The sequence below is a fragment of the Malania oleifera genome, chromosome 3, assembly GCF_029873635.1.
Source record: "Malania oleifera isolate guangnan ecotype guangnan chromosome 3, ASM2987363v1, whole genome shotgun sequence".
In the NCBI taxonomy this organism is placed as follows: Eukaryota; Viridiplantae; Streptophyta; class Magnoliopsida; order Santalales; family Ximeniaceae; genus Malania; species Malania oleifera.
This window is the reverse complement of record NC_080419.1, coordinates 109,583,946-109,610,762: the sequence shown is the minus strand read 5'-3', so window position 1 is coordinate 109,610,762 and position 26,817 is coordinate 109,583,946. Positions and strand designations below refer to the sequence as shown.

The following is a 26,817-nucleotide window of genomic DNA, read 5'->3' as shown; positions in this document are numbered from 1 at the left end:
CTACCGAGAAATTGGGTGGACAAAAAAAATCATACAAAACTGCTACTCTATCTAGCATTTTTTTCTCTTAAAAGCAGAGAGATTACATGAGCAATATTTTGAGAAATATTTTTTTGAATATTATTTAATATATTATTTTAAAATAAAAATAAATTGAGAAAAAAACTCGTCAAAGATGAGAGAGAGAGGGAGACTAGAGAATGACGAGTTTTTCCCTTTTTAACTTTTTTTAAAAAAAATATATTAAATCATACCACATTTTGGGAATTATTTTTTAAAATGACTCTGATGTAATCTCGCTACTCCAAATAGCGAGATTTTCCACGTATGCAAATCTCTTGGTTGCCACGCGTTTGTGCCAGATTGGATCACGCATTTATGTTATTATTATATGATAATATAATTATTTTTATTTTCTTGATTTAAATTATGTTATAAGGCAGCATAAAAATCCAATGGGATTCATGTATAAGCCATGAGAAATAATATGCATTTCATTCTACAAACTTAATAAATAACATGCATTTCATTGAAGTTAACTAATTATTTGTTTGTTTAGAAAATTTCCCTCAAATGGATATAGTCCAATGACTAAGCAAGTGAAGTATTCAATAACCCTAGAAATGGAAAGTGAGGATTTAGTCCGATGCCTCATTCTTTGAAATTAGTCCAATGCCAAGTAAAGAAAGTTTCCCTCAAATGGATATAGTCCGATTAATGTCTCATTCTTTGAAATGATGTTTTATTTAGGCATATGCCTAATCAATTTGTGTTGATTATTATTTAAGAACTTATCATCACAACTCATTGAACATTAAGCTTCTTTGTACGTTATTAAATTAATTGCAGCTTAAAGGAGTTCAAATTAATTCTTAAAATATATCCTCATGATAAATTTGTCTGTGATGATATAAAAGAAAATTAATATCCAAACTTTTAAAATAGAAAGGTAAATTAGTCTCCAACAAAAATATTTTTATGAGAATGAAATTCTTATGAGAGATAGCTATAGAAGGTGTAGAATGAAAATTAATTTTTTATTTTTTGTATAAAATCCTTCATTCTTAAGGCTTAACTTTTTTGGTCAATGAATTTCTCTTTATATTAAATATTATTAAGAATAAAATTTTGTTATAAGATTAAAATTATGGAAAATATTAATGAGGTGTAAAATTAAATTTTATTTATCCATTCATCATACCTTGATAACTAACCATGATAAAGTGGATTTTTATTTTATCTTTTTTCTTCCATTCTCTTAATATTTTTCAAGGTCTAAACATAATTTAAAAAATGTGAAATTATCTTTACATCACTCTTGCCCAAAACATTTCAAAGGGGATTCAATACATTTTTCCAATTTAATTATTCAGGATGAAATTCTTTCATATGAAGCCACTCCATGAAATTCTTTTATATATATACAAGCCACATACCACAATCACATAAATAACATGCATTCAGAATTTTAATTTTTACTATATCAAACAAACATGCTAAAGAACATAGAAATACAAAAACGATTATATAATTCAAACAAAAAAAATTTCATGCACGTTTTTGTTTGGGCAGTATCATAAAAAATATTATTCAAATACAAAAAAAAACTCTAACCTTCTAGAAAGGCGTTTCCGAACGAAGCCTTCTGAACAGCACACTTAACTCAAATCTGATTTTTAAACCAACTCTTCAATCAAATAAATTAATTTAAAATTTAAGAACAACTAAATCCCAGAATGTATCTTATCCCATTTCCTCAAGTTTATATACGCACGCCCTCAACGCTTAGCACAACGGTCACTTGCGCACGTCCGGCCCTTGTCTCCTTCAACGGTAACCTGTTGCTCTGCTGCTCCCCGTCTCTCTGCAAAAGGATGTACACCTCTCTGTTCGCAAAGACAATGGAAGGAGGAAGGGCCGTGTCATGTGGCTGAAGCAAATCTCGCTGGTTCATCCAGCGAGATTTGTCACGGGTCGATGAACGGCTGGATAGACATTAAATATCCCGAACAAATTTTGCTAAATGAATCAACGAGATTTGCCACGCGTCGAACGCTGGTTGGATAACCTTTAAGTATCTGAAATAAATTTCACTGGATGAACCAGCGAAATTTGCAACAAGTCAAGGCTAGCATGTTTTATCAACTAAAAATCTCGCTACTTAGAGTAGCGAGAAGTAGCGAGATTGCCACGCGTCCACATGAGCATCGTTTCTTAAAAGAAAATTTCACTACTCGACTAGTGAGATTTGCTTTTGGAGTAGTGAGATTATGTCAAAATCTTTGGAAAGTATTATTTAATATATTTAAAAAAAAAAAAAGTTAAAACGAGAAAAAACTAAGAGAAGGCTATTACCGTCTTACGTTAAAACGAAAAAAAGTTAAAACGAAAAAAAGTCTTTCGTTCTCTTTCCCTCCCTCTTACCGTCTTACGTAAGTAGTTAAGACCAGTTGCCAATTTTTTTCCTGCAGACGAGAAGGCTATTAGGGCTTTGTCTCTCTGATCGATCTGAAACGGAGCTTTCGTCATGGTAACTGTCTCTCTCGCTCTCTTTCGTCAAATACACAGAACTACAGAATCATGGTTCAGTTCAAGAATTCCATTTCCAATGCGTTTTTTGGAAAATAAAAAAATATATATATTGGCTTCCATTGCCGATCATATTATTTTCGAGTAATTGTCAGTGCTTTCCTATGTCATTGCTGCTTCTTTTACTTGTTAATCATTCTCATCCGGCAATCAACACTTCTATTAGTCTCGTTGCTCGAATCTGCATACTCGCGTTTTGAGTTCTAGTGTCAATCATGGGCTCTTCTTACTGTGATTTTACGTGTTATTGTGCTGAGGGTTTGCGCCAGTTTTTCTGATGACTATTATATTAGAGAATAATTACATTTTTTTCCCCTGGATAATTTGAAATTGTTTGAGAAATGGCTTTATGATTCATAAACCATGGGTTTTTGCCTTGGATTTCGTTAAAAGCAACATGTGAAGTCGTAACCCCTGTTGGCTATAAAACTATTATAGAAGTAATGGCTTTTTTTTTTATTACAAGCCTTGCCCACTCAATCAGCTCACATTAATTAATGCGGGTTTTGAATGAGACCAAACCCTGTTTTAGACAAATGCTTTGAATTGAATGGTAACAATGGTGGCTTCTCTGAATCTTGTCAAGACTTATATGGTTCTACCAATCATTCTGTTGCTCTTTTACCAGTTTCCAGCTAATGTAGGTAATTTAGTTAATTGTAGGATTGCTTCCTAACCCTAGATTTACTTCTAGAAATAGGCTTGCCCCTTGAATTCCAAGTTCTCTAACTTAGCAAGGACTGCTTGAAGGTCATTCTACTCAACTTGGATGGGGAACTGACCTCCATCATCCGTGAGTTTGCATTGGGATGAATAGGTTGCATGGATTGTAGCTCTCTTTAACTACCCTATAAGGCTTTGAAGGACTGTGCTAATAGTCTCTTTTTCTCGAATCTGGCCTGGTATTTCATCTGCTCCCTACAGAAAACAGAGCCCAGGCATTTCTTCACTTTAGCAAAGCCATCTCTTCGTCTAGGATAGCTTCTTCCTTTGCAAAGGTTACCCCTGTTGGCTTTCTAAACTCGTTACCTCCTGTCATCTCAATGGTTCTTACCCAGGTTAGATGACATCATGTACATCTTGTCTTCTGCAACAATAATCTCAATCTCATTGGTGGGGGATATTTCCTTGGAACTGAAGGTGCCTTGGTTGTTCAAGCTCTCTTGTTTCTGCAATGCACCTATTAATTCTTTCATCTCTTTTGGGGGGGTTTCTTGTTTATCAAATTTTCGGTTTTTCAGGGATCTCAATGAAATAGAAAATTATGAGCTTTACAACCTTACTCTCCATTTTGGACCAATTCGTTCCTTCCAATAGGGAGGACAAGCGAGTGTGGGAGGGTATCCTTCGGGGTTGTTCACTTCAAAAGCTTTCACTTCACATCTTTCAGAAAAGAAGACCCTACATGTCTCTCAGTCCTGATATGTGTGACATGTGCTGTGAGATAAGGAGATGAATGAAACAATGGACTGTTAGTGTGCGCTTGTTTTGTTTTGTTCTTTCTGCTTTTCTGTAATTCTCTGTTTTATTTGGGTTTTTCCAAATTTTGTTGAGATGTCTAATTCTCCTGCCTTTATTTTCTTAGTCTATTAATAAACTTCTTTTTTGCTATAAATAAATGTTCCATGAGATTACAAAATGAATGCTCACCTGTTTGTGTATTGTAAGGTGGCAACACAGCTATGGAATAGTCTCTTCTCGTATTTTGGTGAAGACTTATTGTGCCTCAAAATGTGAGCTATTTTTGTTGTTTAAGTATAGGGGTTCTGGCCCAAGTTGGTATGGCAGTGTTCTTTGGGGTGGAGCTGTATTCGGTATCTTGTGGACTCTTTGTTTGGATAGGAACACAGGAATTTTAAGTGTTTCATAAATTGTTCCAACTTCTATTGTTATAGAGTGGTGTTCTAGGCTTCTTTTTGGGTCCATTCTTTTGGGATTTTTTCTGGGGTTTATTGCCATCTTACCTTCAAAGGGATCAGAAGGCAGCTGTGTTGTAACCTTTCTTTTGAATGTTTATAGTTGCACGGCTGTTGAGGACTTCTTGTCCTCCTCTCTTGTACTTTGTTTCAATGCTCAATAAAATTTTCTCTTAAAAATAAAATGAAGAAAATCTCAAATCTCATCATCTTGATACCAAGAAATGTAGCAACTGTTGCAAGGAAGATGGTACACAAATTAGGGAGTGCCCAACCATTCCTAGCAAGGAATTGTGGCTTGAAATGGTCTCAAAAACAGAGAAGGTGTGAATCAACCTTTTTGCTCACTCTAATTTCAATTGATATAGCACTCTTAATTTTAAAAGCAAACTGAGGACCCGTGAATAGTGATATCTAGAGGGACTACATCAGCCTTAGATCTAGGAAGGTTGTTTTTTTTAAAATCTAGCAAAGATTAAATTATTGACACTAGCATTGTTGTCAGTTGAACACCATTATTAACAAGTTTATTGTACAATATGGACTTTAACATAATGTGTCTTAGTTGTTGGGTCATACTTGTGGGTGACTTTTTGAATGCTTATGCCATCTGAGGTATATTGAACTTGTTGGATTCATGTCTTAGTGAATTCAAAGATCATCAGAGGGCTTTTTCCTACCCTACATAGTTTGTACCTTGCTTCTTGCTAACCTTAAATTTTAATAGTAGGATAAGCATCACATTGTAGTTCAGTTTTATCTCTAGAGAACTATAGAATTTTAATGGTTGGTTTTCAAATTAGCCTTGCTTTCTGAATAGTTCAAAAGAATTTGATAGGAAGAAAAGCATGTTAGTTGGAGTTTGGTGGTTCCACCATGATCATGGTGTGGATTCATAGGTAGAACCCAATCACATCAATAGGAATCATTTCTTTTTGTGCACAAGGGCAGTTGCTTAAAATCCTTAAAAAAATCAGAGAGTATATTTCATTACATTTTCTCTTGAAGAAAAGCTATCTTTAGAGCTCCAATACTTTCTTTTCACAAAAATGGTTAGTTTGATTATGTGGCGAATGAGACCTAACTTTATGCTATTGTTTCATTCATAAGCAAATAAATGATTAAAGGAAGAATTTTTTCATAGAAGTTTCCTAACTTTAGCAATATGCAATGTGACTTTGCGTTCTTGATGACAAGGAGGTGATGGTGGGAAGGATTTTTCCATTTTGGTGAAGGTGGACACTGAACACCACAACAACAAATTAGGGCAAGCTATATAATGATGGTGTAGGGGTCGAAATGGAGTTGAGATGCTTAGATTGTGGTCCAAAGAATGTGCATGTACGCTTCAAGTCATTGAAAGGCCAACATTCAGTTCATTGGCCATTTTCTCAAGGTTATAGCTTCAACATCGATGAGCAATGAGGTTATCTAGTGGTAGGCGGTTGGAGAGAGAAGCTTGAGAAGTCATACAAGGCAATGCTTGCTGAGGTTATATTCATAAGCATACAATTGGGCTTGGTTAAGTTCAAAGGATTTTGGGCCTATTTTAGTCGAGGCCTAATGAAGGACATTAGCTGACTAAAGAGAATTGATCAGCTAATGTTATTGACTTCCAAGCGCAGAAGCTGTCAAAGTAATACAAGGGTGAGTCCCAAGATCGAATTGACGGGGACAATGGGAAATATGCAAGCATTAAAGTCTCAATTATAACACAAGAAATCAAATTATCATTTATGGTGACAGGAATTCCTAAAACTAATAATTAGCTAATGGGTTAAAACAATAATTAGGAAAACGAAAGATAAAAATAATGAGGTTCACGCACAAGTAGGATCTGAAGGTGCTGATGAGTCTAAGGATCTAATTTACCAATAACTAAGCAATTCAAAGGGAATGCATAGAAATTAAATTGCACTTGTAAAAGACAATTAATTAAACACTTGAGGTGCAAGTTTCGCCCGTTTCCGATTTGGTAATGGATGTTCCTCTAAATTCCTCCTCTCAATCACTTTCTCATTCCGAGAAATTATGAGCGGATAATATAACATTTTGCCCACAATTTTAGTATAATCCAAAACTCTTAATAGGTTGTATAACAAATCTAAACAATGAAAAAAACCATCAAAATCTTGCCACTAGTTCAAGCATCAATTGTGTCTTAATGTCTATAATTGATCAAGATCAAGAACATAGAATTTTAATCTTTTCTAAATATAAAATGGAATACAACCCAGCAAGTTAAACATTAAAGCTCCAAGGAAAGGAGGAAATTCAACCCAAAATGGTCCTGGGTTACTCCTTGAATCTCAAGATAAAAATCTAGCTTAATATGTTTGCAATCCGAAATTTTCAGAACAAATTAAACCAAATATAAATATTTGACAACAATAAAGATGGAAATAATGATAAAGGAAGAGAAGAAGAGTGGAGGAGAGCCCAGCGCCCTGGCCGAATGAAGGTGCTGTTGTTCTAACGGCCAAGCTGCTGCCTCACACACACACTGCCCTCTCCAGTTTTCCTGCGCACACAAGCTGCTCACACAACAGCTTTGTGCCTTGGCCGAATGGTGCTGTGTCTCCTTTATGCTGCTGCATGCCTTAGTGCTTCACGCACGGCCCAACCGAACCTAGGCTGCTGCATGCATGCCTTTTTATATCCTTCTAATTTTTGCTGCCCTAATCCCCACAAAAAAGTAACTTAATTGCATTGCCTCCTATTGGCCGAATGGTTTGCCCTGCGCATACACTACTGGCAGCTGAAGCCTTCATGGCTGCTGCTGCTGTTGTTCACCCACTGCATGCATGTTGCTGCCCTAGCCCACGGCCCACTATAATCCTGCATGTGCTGCTTTATAATCTGCTTGTTATAATTTTATTCTCCCCCCACAAAGCTGCTGGCCGTTCCTTCTTTTTTATTGCTGCGCTGCTGCCCTGATCTCCTGTGCTGGCTGAATGGTTCTCCTCTTTTGGGCCCAGCTGCTGCATGGCCTAATTCAATTGCTACTGCTCCCATGGCCGAACTAATGCCCCTTTAATTTCCCTTGTGCACGGCCCAATTTAATTATGTTATAAAGCCCAGCTCTCTTTTTGTTGCTGAAATTCCACTTTAAAATCCAGTACTTGCTCACATCCAGTTGCTCATTATTTTATCATCCAACAAGTAAATACACTGCCAATTAAACATAAGTATTCGTAAATTTAGGGGCAAAAATGGAATAACGGTCCTAATGTTATCAATTAAGCTCCATTGCTAAAATAATGTGCATAACTAGGCTTTTAATCCAAATTGCAATGACCAATAAACACATTTAAACACCGAATTATGCAATTTTGACACTTAATCAAGAACTCAACATCTTTCAAGTAGGCATGTTGTAGGTCGGCTTGAAGTGGTCCCTGTGTAACCCAAAACACAAAAATCCGATTCTTCAAGTGCTCATTTTGCTTGGTTTAACAAAAGAAAGGTCAAATCATCTTCTTTTTCAACAAGTAGGTATTGGCAAAAGAGAAATGCAATATAGGAATGGTCATTGAAAGTTGGTGATGTAGTGATGAATGGTGTAGTTTGAGGGAGCATGGTGAAGACAACAACATTGAAGAAAGCAGTTTGGATTCACATCTATCTTAGCTATCAATTGTTGGAGGCTTATGCAAAGGTGAAGGCAACTTTGAGGATTTAAGGGAGTGACTTGAAACAAAAGGGGAAGCAGGTGCCAGGTCCTATTGTGTAATCAATTCAAGCTCCTTTCCATTGGGGAGGTTGATATGAGAATATGCTATTGGAGTCTTGTGAGTTGGGAGGGTGGTTTGCTATTGGATCCCCTACACCATAGTGGAAGTTCCATACATGCAAAGAGGTGAGAACGTACACGACAAAGGCTGATCGAAGTCATAGAAAATAGCTAAGGAAGGGGAAGGCCTGAATATTAATGTATCGGTTCTGTTGGATTGTGTGGTACATTAATCTTGGTAATGAATTTCTAGGGTAACTCGTGGAAAATGCTGCAATTCACGAAGGTATTTTTCATACTCCAATGCATCCTAATACTAATTTCAAATCATTGTTGTGCCAAAAGGGGTTAACTAATTGGGTTGTTTTTTTTTGGGGGGGGGGGGGGGGTGGGAATATGGTCCTTTTAGGAGATGAGAGAGACAATTGGGATGTTCAGTGAACCCTAGTGGGGGAGTTGCTGGAATTGGTAGAGGGGTTGCTGGGGTGAGTAAAATCCTTTGAAATTGAGTAGAGAGCGTGTTAGTCTTGCTTTTGTCAACTATGACAAGTGAAGTAGGGATTGGGTAACATTAGTTGATCATGATTCTTAGTATGACTTTGAATAATATTAATATGCTTGATTTTTACAGACAAGAAAACCCTACAAGTCTCTTAGATATGCTCTTGATATGTCGCAAATCCAATGATGAAGCTTGGGTGGCGCCTTAGAATGTGGGAGTCTCTTGCTCATGAGATATTGGGGTTTTGGCACAAGCAAAAAGGGCTGCATTTTTTATGGCGTGGTGCAGTCTTTGCTATCTTATGGACCCTTTATATTGAGAGGAATGCGACAAAATTTAAGGGTCACATATCTTCTCTTTTTCTATATGGGATAGAGTTGTGTTCTTGGCTTCCTTTTTGGCCCATACACTTTGATTATTTTGGGGTTTATCGTCATCTGACCTTCAAGTGCAATAAGGCAGCTCTTTTGTAATCTATTTGGTTATTGCTTTTGTTTTTGAAGTGCACCTTATCCTCATAGTTTTGATCTCTAATTAAATTTTGTCTTATGAAAAAAAATGAGGCTTCTTTCTTGGAATGCTTGGGGGCTATAGACTAGTAGCAAGTGTAAGTGTAGGTGGATTTTTTTTTCCCTTTTTGTGGTTAGGAGTATTTGAGAATGCTGCTTTTTTTGTTTTCCCCCCGCGGGGGGGGGGGGGGGGGGGGGGTGGTGGTGTGTGTTGTTGATCATTGTATGGGCACTAGGTTAGTGTTTGTTGTAGAGTGCACTGTTGGCTCTCTTTTGTTGTCAATTTTGTTAGATTTTAGGGGTTTTAGGGAATTGTGGTTTACATATGTTTATAAGCGCACTTCGTCTTCCTTTTGAGTTTCTTTTTATGATGAGCTAGCTGGTCTTTTTGGCCTTTGTTGCTCACATTTGGGTTGTTATGGGGGAGGGGAGGGGGGTTTAATGTCATTCAATTCTCTAGCGACATATTAGGGGGGTTCTTGGGTGGCTAGTAGTATGTGGGCTCAAGGATGTTGGTTTGGTTAATGTTCATCTCCCTTGGGTGGTTTTAGTAGATACATTAGCTTCCTCTTATATTGGTAGGTTTTTGTTTGGCAATGATTGGGAAAATATTTTTTTGAATGTTCTTTAAGAGGTTTAGTTTGGATCATTGTGGAGGATGCTAATTTGCATTGAGGCCCCTCCCCTTTTAGATTTAGAAATGTGGTTGATGCACCCTACTTTTGGGGATAGTGTAAGGACTTGGTGGAGTAAGGATTGATTTCAAGAGTGGGCTTTAAATTTATGAATAAAATGAAGTGTGCAAAACAATTTCAAAGTCTGGAAAAAAATATTAGACTTTTTCCTGCAAAAAATAATAGAAGAATGTCATGGTTTAAAACATATAAGTCGTTAGCCCTTAGCTAAAGTTCCCAAGGAGATAGAGGATTTGTTGTTATAGAGATTTTGTACCAATACTTCATTCTAATATAGGAGAGCATGCTTGGTTTAATGGTAAGGTTGATCCTGTGTTTGGTTGATCACAAGTTCGAGTCCAAGGAAACAACCTCCTTGCATAAAAGTAGGGATAAGGCTGCATACACTGTGACAACTGCTCTAGTTTGTTTCATAGGGATAGAGAAGGGGAGGAGGAGGAAAACGTATTAAGGAGTTGGAGTTACATTCAGGGTGCATGGATGCACAATAAGCAAATTGGGGAGGTGGCGTTGCACATTAGGTGAATTCTAGAGGTGATTCGGATTTCTTTGAGAAGTCGCATACATCAACTTATATTGATGTTGGAAGGCTTCGATTAAAGTCCCATTGAAGGGCACTTAGTTGTTTGGTTAGAGAGACCTTTTGACATAGAGGAGGTATGAGGTGTTAGGCCCTAATGTTTTACAATAGTTTTCTTTTAGGATAGTTGGGAGGTAATTGAGGAGGATATTTTTGGGGGGGTTGTTTCCCAATGAGTTTCATCCGATTGGGTTGGGGGAATAGTATCTACTTATATTTTTTTTTTTGTTCCTAAGTGGTGTCCTAGGAGGGTGAGAGGCTTTTGACCTATTAGTTTGATAACTAGCCTTTATAGAATCTTAACTAAGGTTTTGTCCAAGAGGCTTTGATAGGTTAGTGGGCAAAATCACCTTGGTGTAATTTGCCAGCCTTCATTAAGGATATAGAGATTTAGATGCAATTATTAGGAGGAGGGGAGAGAGGGGAGTTGTCCTTACTAGATTTGAAAAAGCTTATGACGTGGTGAACTAAGGCTCTTTGGATAAGGCTATGACTCAGAAGGGTTTAGGATTGGTTTGGGGAAAGTTGATTACATGTTGTTTTTCTATGGCTCTATGGTGAATGTTTATTTTAGTGAAGGGCATAGTAGTCAAAGGCGCAAGGCTCACCAAGGCGCAAAGGGTACTTGGAGCCGAGGCGTGAGGTGCGAGGCGAAGGTGCGCCTCACGAAGATGAGGCGTACAATTATTAAAATTGTGTACAATGCCTATTTGGTGGGTAATTGATATAAAAACACATCAATATTTATATTAGAATTTAAAATGCCAAAATATTCTATAGTAATTATGACAACCAAGTAACAAGTTCTAAGTAAAACAAACATAGTTCAACATAATTAATTAGGCATGCAAGATTTCAAGTATCAAACTAGAAATGAAATAAAATTGCCAGGCTGAAGGCCCAAAAGCATCTTCAATATCAAAAGAAAAGAGTACATTAAAACAGCAGCTAAATTCAGTAAAAAATGTTATTCATTAATATATTTCAGCAAAATGTATAGTTTGTATATTGCATTTCCAAACAAATTACAAAACAGCAGCAAAATTCAGTAAAAAATGTTAAATATTAAGAAGAAGGCTCCTGCTGGTTTAAAGGCTCAAAGACGAAAGAGCTCCTGCTGGTTCGAAGGGTCGAAGACAAAAGCCTCGTGCTGGTTCGAACTTCAAAGGGTCAAAGACAAAGGGCTCCTGCTGGTTTCATACTGCTTCAAAGGATCGATTGGTCGAAGCCGAATTTCTCCTACTAGTTTCGTGCTGCTTCGAAGGATCGAAAACAAAGGGCTAGGTTAGTAGTTGATGTGATGAGTGGGTTGATTAGTCATGCTCAAGGCCTAGATGTGATATGTGGTTGTAAGATAGATGTGATGAGTTTGTTATTGACATCATTTGTTTTCTTGAAAATAGTTTGTTGAAATTCTGACAGGTTTTAACTTCATTAAATATCTTTGAGAAAATTTTAGGATTGATGATCAACATGTCTAAGAGTGGGTGGGATGGCTGTGGGTGAATTTCTATGGCTTGTTATTTCGGTGGATTTTACCATTTTAGATTGGCTTTTGATGTATTTGGGTCTTCCCCTTGGAGAGTAATCCTAGTTCTCTTCTTCTTTTTGGTTCCAATGGTGGAGAGAGTGGGTAGAAGGTTTGAGGAGAGTAAAAAGCTTATTTATGCGTAGGAGGCCGAATTGATCTCATTTGTGCAATTCTTTGTAACCTTCCTATTTTATTTTCTTTCTCTTTTTAGAGTTCTTATATCATTGCATGGCTGCTGGCTTATAAGAGATATTTTTGGTCAAGCATGGGTGATAAGAAACGGGATCACCTTGTTTGTTGGCATATGGTCAGGAGACCTTAAGGAGATTAGGTCTTGGTATGTAGTATCTAAAGACTTCTTTTTAGTTGGGAATGGTTATCTTGCGGTTCTCCTGGGAGATTAAACCCCTGTTTGGAATGTCTTTAAAATAAGTACTTATTATGCAAAGTACTTAAATTAAGTACTTGTGTCAATGAGTAGTATTTGATTTACATTTTAAAAAGTACTTATTTCAAAACCAAAAAAAAAAAAACTTTTCCAAACCACTTTTTTTGGGAAAAATATTTTCTAAAGAATATTTTTTTCTGAAAAAAGTACTTATTTGAAAAAAATACTAATAATAGGTATATATTACACTTTTAGATAAATGAAGGGGAGCTCAGGCACAACGGTAAGGTTGTTGCTCTGTGACCTGGAGGTCACGGGTTCGAGGCGTGGAAACAGCCTCTTGTAAAAATGTAAGGTAAGGCTGTGTACTATAGACCCATTGTGGTCCGCCCCTTCCCTAGACCCCGCATACGCGGGAGCTTTGTGCACCGGGCAGCCTTTTTTTCCTTTTTATTACTTTTAGATAAAATACTTTTTCAGATAAATGTTGTTTCTAGAAAAGTACTTTTCTATAACTCCTTATGGCATGAGGTTATTAGAAATATGGTCATTTCTTGAGTTGCTCGTTTTTTTGTTCCTCATACTTGGTTCAAAGTTGGGAATTGGAATTTCATTTAGTTTTTGGAGGGTATTTGGGTGGGTGAGGTTTCATTGTAGTTGTTGCCTTGTCTTTTTAGACTATTTTCCATGAATAATGCCCTAATTTGTTCCTTTCATTCTTTATTTTTGGGGAGGAGTCGCCGGCCCCTTGGGGGGGGGGGGGGGGCACTTTCTTGAGATTTGCACTTTTGTAGAAACCTCAATGAAAGAGAGGTTGATGAGCTTACTATTTCATTGGGAGCCTTGGATTCTTTTGTTCCTCAAATGAGGAATGATTCGAAGATTACATGTAAACCATCACCTGATCAGAGACAGGGAAAAAAATTTGTCAGGAAAAGATGCTTAGCCATCCTACAGTAGGGAATAGATGCTTATGGGCTAAACACATAATGCAAATAGGATTAATGTTAATGACTTGTTGCATGTAAGAAGTTATTATAAGGCTATTAGTGCAGATATTTGCAGTATGTGAGCACCTATTCTCTATTGTAGGGTGGCTAAGCATCTTTGCTTTACAACTTTTTTCTTTTTTGATGAAGGGATGGTTTGCCATGCTTTGTCGAAGCTTTTGGGAGGAGTAAGAAACGGATGGTTTTATTGAATTGTGTGGTGCTCGTTTTATTTATATCTTTTTTTGGGAGAGGAATGCTAGGATCTCTAATGGCAAATCAACACCTTTCCATTTGTTATGGGATAGAGTTGTTTTCCTTGCTTCTTTTTGAGCGCGTTCTTTGGGGTTCTTTGGGGAGTTTTGTTGATTGACCTTAGAGAGTTTGACTAGTTATTTAATTTCTAATGCTCAAAGAGCATTTGTGGGTGTTGGACAGATAGTGGATGCCATTTTGGTAGCAAATGAGGTGGTAAGAGTATATTTGAAGGAGAAAGAAGAAAAGGGTTCAATTTTAAATTGGATTTTTCAAAAAAGCTTATGAGAGGATTTTTTTTTTTTGGGGGGGGGGGGGGAGAGGGAGGGGTGAGGAAGGGGTTTGGTGATTGGTTGCAATGGTGGATGAGGGGTTGCATGTCTAGTGTGTTCTTTTCGGTAATAGTGAATGGCAAACTAAATCCTGTTTTAGTGAATGGCAAACTAAATCCTGTTCCAGTCGCTAATATTTTGAGTAAGATTGTGGATGGGGCAGTGGATAAGGGATTGGTGAAAGGTCTGGCTTTTGGGACTTGGTAGGGAGGGTGTGGTGGTTTTCCATACCTTTAGTTTGCTGATGACACCACTTTTTTTTGGACGTCTATAGTCCTTTTAGTAGTATTTTATGTTTTCCCCCTGTTTTTGAGAGGGTTTCTGGGCTTAATATTGACATGGGGAAGATTGGTTTAGCTGCTATTAATGTGTGTGCTGAGCACTTAGGAGTGGTCCTCTGCTGTGGAGTGTGATTTGTTGAATTGGCCTTTGTCATATCAAGGGACCCCTTTGAAGGGAAATCCCAAATCTGCAAATTTTGGGAATCTGGTAGTGGAAAGGGTGGCCTAGCATCTAGATGGTTGGAAAGGGGCTCTTTTCTCTCTTGGGGATAGAATCACTCTTATCCAATCTTGTCTATCTAGTATTTCTCTGTATTACTTGTCTATTTTTAAGATTCTTATGGGGGATTGCTAGTAAGATTGAGAAAATTATGAGTTCCCTTCTGGTCAGGGGTTGGGGGTCATAGAGACCCACTTGAGGAGCTGGGATGTTTGTGTCATGTGTAGGTCTGAGTTGGAGGATGGGTTGGGTCTTTAAGCACTACTCTCATAGCCAAATGGATTTGGCAGTTTCCCCTAGAGGATTCTTCCCTTTGGCATAGAGTCATTAAAAGCAAGTTTGGGCTGAATGAGAATGGATGCATTCCAATTTCAGGTTTAGATGTTCTTTGGAGAATCCTTGGAGATCTATCTCTCAGATTTACCCCTTCTTCATTCCCCACATGTTTATTAAAGTTGTGATCTGGATCATAGGATCGCATGATCCTACGATCCAAATTTACCCACACAATCCAGATCATGTACAAACTCGGGATCAGGTTGAACTGCAAGTAGATTCGTAGAATTGCGATCCTACTTAGGGTACGATCTGACAATCCAAATTTACCCACATGATACAGATTGTTTACAGACTCAGAATCAGGTAGAACCGCAAGTAGAATTGTAGAATTGTGACCCTACTTGAGATACTACTGATCCTACTATGTGAACTGCACTACCCTATTTTCTTTTTTTGGTTCTTGGGCTTTAAATATGAGACCCAAGGTGCATTTTTCTTAGCCCAATACATTTCTGTTGCAGCTCTATTGACCCATTTGGCCCAAATCCTTAACAGGTAGGGCAAAATAGCATCTGAATTCGTTCACTTTATTCTGTCTACATCTCAACAGCAGCAACTTGTAGATAATTTTCATCTCTCTCGACAGTTCAAAAGGAAATAGGTCCAGCTTTCGGAGAACTCTCAACAATAGCAGTGGTTTATTTTTCAATTCTTGTTAAATAAGCTTGCAAAGTTTTTCTTGTTCAATCAGCTCTGGTCTTCTTGGGTCTGCTTCTTGCAGAGTTTTTCTTGTTCAATCAACTTGGAGTTCTTGGGTTCCTGTTTCCTTTGATTAGTTCTGCTTTACTGCTGGTAGCTGGTTCTCTGATTCTCTTATCTTTCTTCGTTGTCTTCTTCTTATGGTCAGAGACTCAGAATTTTGAATGTTTACTTTGATGAGTGATGACTAATGGGTGATCACTCTTAACAGTCTAATTACAGTGGCAGGCAGAAAAGCAGAGAAGCTTTTTAGTAGTTTACATTCCTAAAATTTGTTTTTATACTAAGCTAGTTCTTATTCATAAGAATATTTTTTAAAAATTTCACATAAATTTTTAATATTTATTTTACATTGTAAGTAGAATCTTCCAAGTAGGATCCTTGATCCGATCCTTCGATCTGATCTTGTGGACCCCTTTAACCCCACATAGTATCGTGATTCTGAAAACCTTGATTCTGCTTACTAAATTTGTGGTGGGAAGGGGTTCTCATATTTGTTTTTGGAAAGATCTTTCGATGGGAATTGTTGTTTTGTCCACCTCTTTTCCTTGTCTCTTCTGTTTGAGCTTAGGCTGGAATAGTGTTTTTTCTTAATTCTTTTCTTTTATTCAGGAGGGCCTTGGATCAATGTAAGCTTGCTTCTTTGTGACCGGTTGGTCACGGCTTCGAGTCCAAGGAAACAACCTCTGTACATAAAAGCAGGGGTAAGACTGCGTACACAGTGACAAGCCTCCCCCTACTCCTGCAAAGCGGGGAGCCTTGTAGCTTGGGGATGGCTTTTTTTCTTTGGTTGTCCTTTCACTTCTTGAGATTTTCATTTTTGGAGATCTCTTAATGATAGGGGGAAATGAATGAGCTTTCCTCGTTGAATTTTGTGAATAATTGTTGTATTTCTTTGGGAGAGGAATCTCATTATTGGTCCTTGGGTCCTTTGGTGGTGTGTTCATCTAAATCATTTTGTGGGTTTTTGACCCGTTCTAATTCTTCTTTTCCTCTTTATATTACTATTTGGAAGGGGAGAGCCCCCTAAAATCGAGGCTTCTTTTTTATCTGGTTGGTTGTGCTCTATAGAATCAATACCAATAACTTGTTGCAGACTAGGAGACATTGAAGGCACTTCCTCCAAATGTTTGTGTGCTTTGTCATAATAGTTCAGAAACAGCATGTCATCTTTTTCTGCATTGTTATTTTGCCTGGGGAGTCTGGAATAGGTTATCTGGTTTGTTGAGAGAGTTTGGTTTGCCCAGGCTCCATAAAGGACTTTTGGGCTATCTCATTTGTGGTTTTTGAGAGGATAGAGGACAGGGTTGCAATATGGAACTGCACTTTTTTGCGATGCTGTGGGGTTTATGGTTGGAACATAATGCACGTATCTTTTGGGGGAATAAGTTGAATTTTTTGCTGGTTTGGGAAAAGATCCATTACTGGGCGCTGTTGTGGTGTGTTGGTTGTTGGCATTTTAAAGGAGTGAACTTCTTGGATGTTCAACGAGATTGGCGGTATCTGGTGGCTTGGTTATGTGAGCTGTGGTTTTTTTTTTGTTTGTTTTCTTCCTCATTGCTGTTTTTTTGTATTTTCTTTCTGGTTGTCCTATATTTTCTATTGGGAGATCTCTTATTCTCCTTTTTGTATGTTCTTTATCTATTTCTAAATTTCTTATTTGGCTTTTAAAAAGGTGGATGTTTTATTCTCCATTTTGTGTAATTTTCTCTTTTTCTGTTAATGGTATTCTTTTTCTATCTGAGAAAAAATAAAATCAGGATCCTTGCATGTGGAGTCCTTCAGTTTGTGATCTTTCTTTTTGTTAGGTTCTTCCTTCCCATGAAATTTCAAGGATTTCAGTTTTTCCAAGAATTTATCAATTGGGAGACTGTCTCATGGAATGCTTGTTCTCCTGGGAGGTATTTCCAGTTCAAGCTCCCTACCACGTTGTACCTTGTTTTGCTTCTCCCTTGACTCATTTCATGCAGTAGACCACTGCATCCATCCTCCCCATGTGTAAGGTCCCCTTCCAAGAATTTTTGGGCTTACCTTTGCAGCCATCGTCAATTCCGTATACTGGTGGTTGCAAATATGGATTGAAGCCATGATTATACACTGGCTTCCCTTTCTTCTTTTCCTGTCAAATTGGCCCGCCGATCAGCATGAGCTGCTCGTGGTTTGATGATTTGTTGCTTACTACTTCAATTGAAATTCGGTCCCTTCACTTGGTCCATTGAAATTGGTTATGCTCTTGAAGGGTTTCTAATAAAAAAAAAATTTAGTTTTGATTTATGGTTAAGTTGGTGTGTCCATGCTTTTTCATTTGATAGTGATGATTAGAAGTGCACATGGGCTCATCCGCACATGCTGTAGCACTTCATCTGCATACGTATGTATATGTGCTGCTTGTCAGTGTGGATATTTGTTGGCACATGGACATGATAAAGTGTTAGGCTATGTTTGGTTCAAGGGATGCCAATTTTTAGGAATAGAATAATTATAATAGAAGAATTTGGTAGTTTAAACAAGAAAATGTGCTATTACCATGAAGCAAATAATGATGCAAAAATTTTTATGACCACATAACAAGGAATGACTATTCCCAAATATTACCATGGGAATGCATTCCTTTCCTGTTCCATGTTAAATGTAATAACGCAAAATTTTGCATGAGTTATGAGGAATAGGTGTTCCATGATTTATATTACATTCTCATTGTATTCCTAAGAATAGTATATCGTGAATGAAATATAACCTTATAAATTTGTTTTTCAGTTTTCTATTAGAAAATTTCTTAGTTTGTTTAATTGTCTTCATTTGGTTCTCTTTTACATGTGCTTTCATAAAAAGTTGAGCAGGATGTTTTATTTTCTGTTTTCTGCATTAGGTTCTTCTACAGCCAGACCCATTTCTTAATGAACTGACTAGCATGTTTGAGCGCAGCACAGAGAAAGGCTCTGTTTGGGTCACTCTTAAACGCTGTAAATTTAACTTTCTGTAGTTTTGTTCATTTTTTTCACTTTCTTTCATTTCATTTTTTTTTAACTTGATGATATTATGTAGATTTTATTAAGATGCTGATTTTTCTTAATTTTTTATTTTTATATTTTTTGTTTTTAGCCTCCTTGAAGTCTAAGGCGAAGAGAAATAAAATGGTGACCTCAGGTGAAACTATTGAATATAGATGCCTTGTCCGGGCAACTGATGGCAAGAAAACCATTTCAACATCGGTAATTTTTTTGTTCTTAGAATTCTCTAAAAATTGTTTATTTTGTTGCCACTGAGTAAGCACAGTCATTTGTCTCGACCCTATGCAAATCAGGCATGTTTGAGTTGATTCTATTAAAAATCAGGCATGTTCTTTAACTAGTTTGTGTACAGGTTTGCTTGTATAATGTAGAGTTATTAGAGCATATTTTCTTAGATTGAGCTTTGTTGAAGTACCGAAAACATTGGACACAATGTAAAAACCTAACAGTTTTTATTTGACAAACATTGTTAGGCATTCATGGTTTCTCACATACTCGTCTTATGACTAAGACGAGTGTGTGTGTGTGTGTCTGAGAGAGAGAGAGAGAGAGTGTGTATTCCTCCTAGTGCTGGGCCTAATCTACCCAGCCCCCTCATTTACAATTAACTTCATTTGAAAAAATATTTGAAACATATATAAAGATATAAATATATGTAAAATCCATACCATAAGAATAGAAAACATATTTTTAAATCGATTATAAGTGGGCCTGGCTAGCACAGGCCAAACTTGGGCTCATATATTTCTACTTGGGCATGCCCATTTTTGGGTTGGTCCCATGCTTTGGTCTAATACTTTCCACTTCTTCTCCATTTGTGTTTTCTTTTTTTTTTTTTGGATAGAAACAGAAAATATGTTAAGAGAAGAAAGACTTGTACGAGGAATACAATAAATACAAAGAATAAAAAGACAGCATCAAGCTGACGAAAGCCAGCCATCATGCTGGATATCAGAAAATCCACATTCCCAAAGCAACCTGACAAACATTGATTTGGGATTTGCCTTTGAAATCCACAATATTTCCTCTTTCTTTTTTTCTTTTTTTTTTTTTTTTTTTTTCTTCTCTGGGGAGGTAAGAATCTAAAATTTGGTTTGTTTGTTTATTTATTGATTTTTAAGAAAACATTGGAACCTTGCATATTATGGTGTTTTAGATATTTTAAAATTTCCTTGTTTGGCTGGAATGAGTTGAATTATGCCACTAAAATTTAAGGGATAATGCAGCTCCCCACTAGTTCTTTGGGTCATTTTCTCCTTGCTTCTCAAAGTTCCAATTTGGCACATTGCAATTACAAAATTTTGGAGTTGCAGCTAACAGCCTGAAGTGTGCACCACACTGCCATATATCTTAGTCTCTGCCACTCCAACACCCATGCCCTCCATAGTTGAATTATTGCCCAAACTCTGGTTACTGATGAAACTGGCTGACTGGCAAACTCTGATGGAGACTCCAAAAATAATCCTTGCGAAAGTACACATGACATGAGGAATTTAAATACCAGTCATCATGGGAAAAGATATCCTAGAGTTCGATATTCTGACATCTTCATAATCTCTATCTGAACAAGAACTCACCATTCCTTCTTTTGGGATAGGAAAAGAAGACACTTACTATTCTTTTAATCTACAGTGTCCTTGCCTTTGTCCTTACTGTTCCTCTCAGCAGTTATTTCACATATGTAACATTTTCTTCTAAAAGTCACACCTATCTACCCTTGGACCAAGGCTTTTGTTTTTTTGTGTTCACTTGCTGGATGGTATTTCTCCCTGATCTTGGCTTTCATTTGGGTTTCGTAGGACAACAATTCTGCTTGGACTTGCTCTATAGCACTGCTACTACTATATCATAAAGCACTAAACTGATTTACTGCAGTTTTTAGAAAGCTAGGATATGACATTGCAGGGATAAGTCAATTAGTTAATTTTAAAATTATGTTTGACATACTTTGGGAAAAAAAGAAGCTATTGGATGTAAAATATTGAGGTGAAGCAAATTTTAGATGAATTACAGGCATTGTTCTCATGACCATTTTCCCACAAGTAAGTTTCATCTTCACTTGGATTTCATAATTTGAACCTACACATTCATAAGAGTACTAATTAGATTCATGACATAACATAATCAAACAATGGAAAACTATCCAAGTACCACCCCCGTAGTTGTCAAATTGAGATTCAAATTGTGAATTGAAATTCCAATTTTGGGATTCGAGAATCGAGAATAGAATCGAATTGTAAGATTTGGTACAATTTCCAAAATGAATTCTAAATGACATGCATATATTGATATCAAACAAGAAAAATGGTAAAGTACATTTAAATTTTGACAGTAAAAAAAATCATATTTCATGTGTATGCTTTCCTTAGGCAAATGAAAAGTGAGAGAAAGAGTCAAGAAATATTAAAAATAAAATGAACTTTATGCTGTTTAAGTGAAGGAATCAAGAAAATAATAATAAAAAATAGTACTCTTTTGTTTTTCAACAATTAAAAATAATAATATTTCATGTATATTCTTTCACAGACTAAATAGAAAAATATGATAATAACTTAACAAACTACCACAAAAACCTACTCTTGAATCTTTACACAATGCAGCGTGAGTACCACCTCAGTCTGTGAGATTCCCTTCTAATAGTATAATAGCATACTCCTAGAGTGAAGAATGGTTTGTGAAGGCAACATAAGATGTGAAGCTCTATTTATCTCCTAGAGTGAAGAATGGTTTGTGAAGGCAACATAAGATGTGAAGCTCTATTTATTCTCTTTTTTGGCACTAAACTAACATAGAGAAAGAATGGAAGGTAATTGTGTAAAAACAAAAGCAAGAAAAAAGAAAGAAATGTTGTTTTAGGGGTTTTAAACTAGCCAGGTTTGTTAGGATATAATAGGTCTAGAATTGTGTGATTCAATAAATTCAGATTGGTTCGTTAGATCCGAGAGGTGAATCAATAGATTTGGCAACGATTTAATAGTTTCTAGATTCACTGGTAAGATTCTTATTGATTTGGTGTGGAGTTGATACGAATCGTATGAATTGAATCGAGAATCGTAAGATTCTAACAACTTTGACCACCCTTATATTTGCCGTTACTCCAACAACAATGCAACAAGCAATTGGAAATATGAAAAACATTTGTCCAAGAACAAATACAAAACCCCCCCCCCCCCTGGCCCAAAAAAAAAAACAGAGAATAAAAAAAAGAAAAACGAGAAAGGCACTAATTAATTATGCATCATCTTCATCACCATAACTATCTAAAAGACATGATCTCCATCTCCAGCTTATCTAGGGGCAGAACTGCAAACTCGATAACCCCTCCCTAGCTAGGAGGTCCAGGTCAGGTAAGATAGATCAACTGCATAAAAATAAAATGGCAAAAAATTCCCACTTATGTCCTTTACTTATCCCTCAAATACAAGATGGTATAGTTACGATAGCCAATCTATTCTTATATTATTTAGCCTAGTCTAGTCCTGTAATACTTAGTCTGCTACTCTGCTAAACAAATGCACCCTAAGTGGCTAAATGTATCTACTCAAAATCCATTTCACCAAAAAAAAAAAAGGGACAAGGTTGTCATTGGAGGCTATTGTTTGAAGCATAGGTGAAAATGAACCATGGACATACCACCAAACATTTTAACCCAAAGTCCAACTCTCTTGTATAGAGTCAGCGATGCCAATTACATCCATGATACCTAGAAAATCCTTCTTTTTATTCTCTGAGTTTGGATAAAATCTTCTGACCCATGCATTCCTTTCCTTGTAAATCTCCTTATCGACATGTGTGAGATGCATCGCTTGCTATAAAACCTAATTAATGACATTTGATGTTCAATAGAAAGGGACTGAGGCATGTAACTTAAGGAATTAAAATATTATAAGAAGTTAGCTTAGACTCAAGGAATGAGCTTTGCAATGAAGTGGTGCATAATTTTTGGTCCTTTGAGCAACTACTATATCATATGCCACCTTATAAAAGGTGATATCCTTCAACTGAGTCTTCATGCTGATAGATTGCTTTACTGACATCTGTATCACGGTGTCCTGCATTTCATACAACATGTGCATAGTAGGTTTATAGGTAACTACATGAAGCATATTATAGGGACTGCCTATAAAAATTATGATTTAATGAACTTTCCCAACCTCACATCATTAAATAATCACGTGGGCAGTTTTCCCAACATCATCTTTTGTACTAGAATTCTGCTTATCACCAATAGCCTTGGCTTGGAGCCCTCGCTTTATCAACTTTCATTTCTCAGGCATGATTATTCTTGAATCAGGGGGCGTTTGTTTGATCTAAATGACCTTTGAATAGAGGCTTGAATCAGTTTGACATTAGAGCGTTTGATGGTAGTTATGAATTTTCTTAAAATTCCTCTCATAGAACTAGACATGGAAACATGTCTGATTTGGATTCAGAACTCTCTTTTCCAATTTTATCCCTTATAAAAAATGAAAATGATGAAAAGCTCATACTCAAGTGATTTAAATTAAAATAAAAAAAATTGTAAAATAATAAATTATATTATTTTTATTTATAATATTAATTAAATATTTGGCAAGAAAATATTATTTATGTTGAATTAAAAGCTTTAGCTTATGTAATTGCTCATAAATTTTATCAAATATTTATACTTTTAAGCGTTGAAAAGGTTAAAATTGAAAAACAACACGTTCAGATATTAGATACTAAACAGTTAAAATAATTCAGATTTTAGATTCAATGACTAGTTCAAGTTTAATTCAAAACTAGTTCACAAAATCATATTTGAATTCAGTCTTCAGCACTTAACTCGTAATTTTACCAAATGCCCTCTCAGACTCAGTATTAGCCATTGCAAACAATTTTAAACTCATGGAAATTGCTAATTTCATTGAGTGATTCATTAAGAAATTGTATATAAATGAGGGAGCAGCTTTGTCGTCACTGCCATTGGACTTGGGGCTCTGTCCTTACATTTGTTATGGATCTGGTGTTGCCTTGGGCTACTTTCGGGATTGTGTCTCCGAGAGCTCTGTTTCACCCTCCTAGGCCTCCAACTTTTAGTCACTCTTGCAAGCTGTAGAATAGGAGAACACCCCCCAATCTCGACTAAAAAAGGGGGAAAAAATCAACCATCCACCCAAAAAATTGAAGGTTCTTGGTATTACCTAGCTATGGTTTTAAGTAAAAATACCAAGTAGCATAGCATAATGGTAACGAGAGGAAAGAACAAGCTGGGTAGTGGATGTTACACAGTGGGAAGCAGGTGCGAAGGTTATGATTCTTTCTCAAATGCACCCATTTTATCTATATTGATATATTTGCATGTTTTAAGCTGTTAACCCTTCTTGAAAAGATCTTTAATGCATTTTAGATCTGTTAAGTCAACTTATGAACATTGTTTGGCAACGGTAAAACTTTTACATTTGTTTTAGACTGCTAGGGGAATATATATATATATATATATATATATATATATATATATATATATATTTCAACTTTTATTGTCATAAATAAATTAATGAAAAAAAAAAAAAAAAATTAAGCTTGTAATATGATATAGTCCATTAATCTATAGGCATATACGCCTAGCGATTAAAGCTTGGGAGGAATCTGAGAGTAGTGCCTCCCATAGTGTAGCCCAGGCATCAAATCTATAAACATACAATAAATTATACAAGTTTTTTTCTTTTTTTAGTTACAACAACAAAACCAAGCATTAAATCCCACTAGGTTGGGTCAGCTACATAAATCCTTTTCTGCTAGTCATTGTAAAATATTGTAATAAAAAAATTTATCATTAAAAAAAACAAAGTATTAACAACTCAAATAAGACAAAATCTAGTTAAGAAAGCTGAAGTTGAACAGTATAAAAAAAAGTAAAAATTACTGATATTTCAAAATAAATAGTTTTTTTTAAAAACATTGTTGTACAAAATTGTTAATTAATGCGTCTCTTGTGAATTTTACAAAAGATAAATGATTTGTGTTGTTATTATCTTCTTCCTCCTTGTTACATAGATCAAGTTTGATTTATAAAAAGAAAAAATGAGAGTGAATAAGAAGAAAAAAAAGTACAAAAACATTTCTTTTTTTTGTTTTTTGGTTGTAACCTTCATGCAGTGGTCAGAAATGCCCACTATGGCTGTGATTTTTTATCGCTGTTTTGGCTGTGTACCTAATGATGGTGACTGCATTTAAAACTATGCCCTAGTCCCAACAATAATTTTTTTTCTTTCAAAAAAGGGAGCTCACTACCACAATATTTTGAGTATGGACGTGCTCAGAAGAATGTTGGTGTGTCAAAGACATGGCTTTTGATCAACTAAATAACTTAATTATTCTATTTTTCAAGATGTGTCAGACATGATTGGATGTGCTGGAGGCTTTCGGTGTCCAATGTGTGTCAAATATCAATACTAGTGCTTAGGCATACAAGTTGGAGTTTAGGTAAGAAGCAAAAGTCCATGTCCTTACCATTCCTTTGTTGAACATAGAGGTTCTTCTCCTCTTCTTTGCCATTGGGTGAAACCAAGAAACTACTTTTCCCATCAAACTTCACAAGTGCAGAGTGGCACTAACTATTTTGGCGTCATCCTTAATGAATCTTGATCTATTACACCTTGGCGTCGATAATCAAACCCCACGATGAAGAGACACAAAACTGCGTAGGAAAATAAGTAAACAAGATGAGAAAGATACTCAGCTTAATGTAGTTCGACCAACGATAGCCCTGTTCATGAGAGAGATTCTTTGCCATAAGAGAAGCAAAGCCTAGTACGAAACCAAAATCATCTTTGAGTTAATCCCAAGCTGAAGCCTAAGGGCACTCCCACACCCTCATGCAAAAGCTTAAGAACATTCAGTGTGCAACCCCATAGCATAGAGTAGATCCTGAAGAGTCTCATGGTGTTTCCATCTAAGAATTAAGATGTTCGCCTGTAGAGCTTCCCTAAGCCTGGAGTTTAGTCTTTTCACATGCAGAAGTCTTGAGCCTCAATAAAACTCTCAAAAACAAATAGGAAAATAGGGTCTCTTTCAGACAGGTTGATGGGATTCATTTAGGACTGGTTGATTGCAATAGTTAGAAGGGTCTTACTGTCTGAGTTGCCTCAATCATATGGTCTGGTCAACTGGTTAACCAGCAGTAGTAAACTGCAAAGTTTGATGCTTTCTTCTCCAGTTTTCCTTGATCTGATTGGTTGGATTGCTAGCACCCATCCACCACTTCTAGATTTGCAGTGTCATATCCACACTTATATTTTAGGACAAGTCAAAACTCAAATAGATGTAGTTTTGATAAATAAATGTTGTGCAATGTAAAATCTGGAAAAAAAAAAAAAAAAAACAATCTTCACTCTTGCCAAAAATGGTTCTTACTAGCCCCTGGGCATAAGCTCAGGTGGTAAGGACTTGCGTTAGATGGCCTTGGACAAAGGTGAAGTCTAGGATTCGAACCCTGCCGCCTGCAGCGCACATCCGCGATTTACCTCCTACGTGTTGGTTGAGGGTACGGCTAGCGTAGGCATGGGATTAGTCTAGTGCGTAAGCTCAGGACATCCGACAATTTCAAAAAAAAAGAAAAAGAATGGTTCTTACTACAGTTATTAATGCTTCATGGATCACCAACTGATGAGAAGATAAGGGAGAAGGTTAAAAATTGAGCTCACAAATATCAGTGACACCAGTGTTTCTGGATTTGGAAGTGTCCTGGGTGGATTTTATACTATTCTTTATGTAGCATATTTTCCCTTTTTTTATTGCTTATTTAAAATTTTAAAATTTTAAAATTATGTCCTAGTCCTGAATAATTGGATATTCATGTGTAAACAGTCTTACATGCTCTTCCTTGGAATGTAAGGTGGGTGCTAAGGATCACCAGCGCTTTCAGGCATCTTATGCAACCATTCTCAAGGCCCACATGACTGCTTTGAAAAAGCGGGAGAGGAAGGACAAGAAAAAGGCTGCAGAGGCGGATAAGAAGCCCAACATTGTGAAGAAGCTTCCTGCCCCCTAGGCCACTGTATAAACTTGATTGCCTTGGTTCGTTTGAGACCTTTTTTTTTCTTCATTTTTGTTTCCAAATTTTTGTTTGGTTATCTTCTTTTTTTGCCCCATCTTCAAAAGATTAAAAGATTTCCAATCGGGAATCAAAACGTGTTCACATACCTGATACACGTCAAACATATTTCATGTGACTAATTTTTGAAGAGTAGAAATATAAGCAAAACGAAACATTTCCCGATGGACC

The 26,817-nt window shown here is 36.5% G+C and overlaps 1 protein-coding gene across 1 annotated transcript; it reads left to right on the top strand.

The window, feature by feature from the left end:
• Positions 1-2,393: 2,393 nt before the first annotated feature.
• Positions 2,394-26,817, top strand: LOC131150481 (signal recognition particle 14 kDa protein). The gene is made up of 4 exons (XM_058101209.1): positions 2,394-2,530; positions 18,428-18,521; positions 18,661-18,770; positions 26,428-26,817. The coding sequence occupies exons 1-4, from the start codon at positions 2,528-2,530 to the stop codon at positions 26,581-26,583; spliced, it is 363 nt and encodes a 120-aa protein (XP_057957192.1). The 5' UTR covers positions 2,394-2,527; the 3' UTR covers positions 26,584-26,817.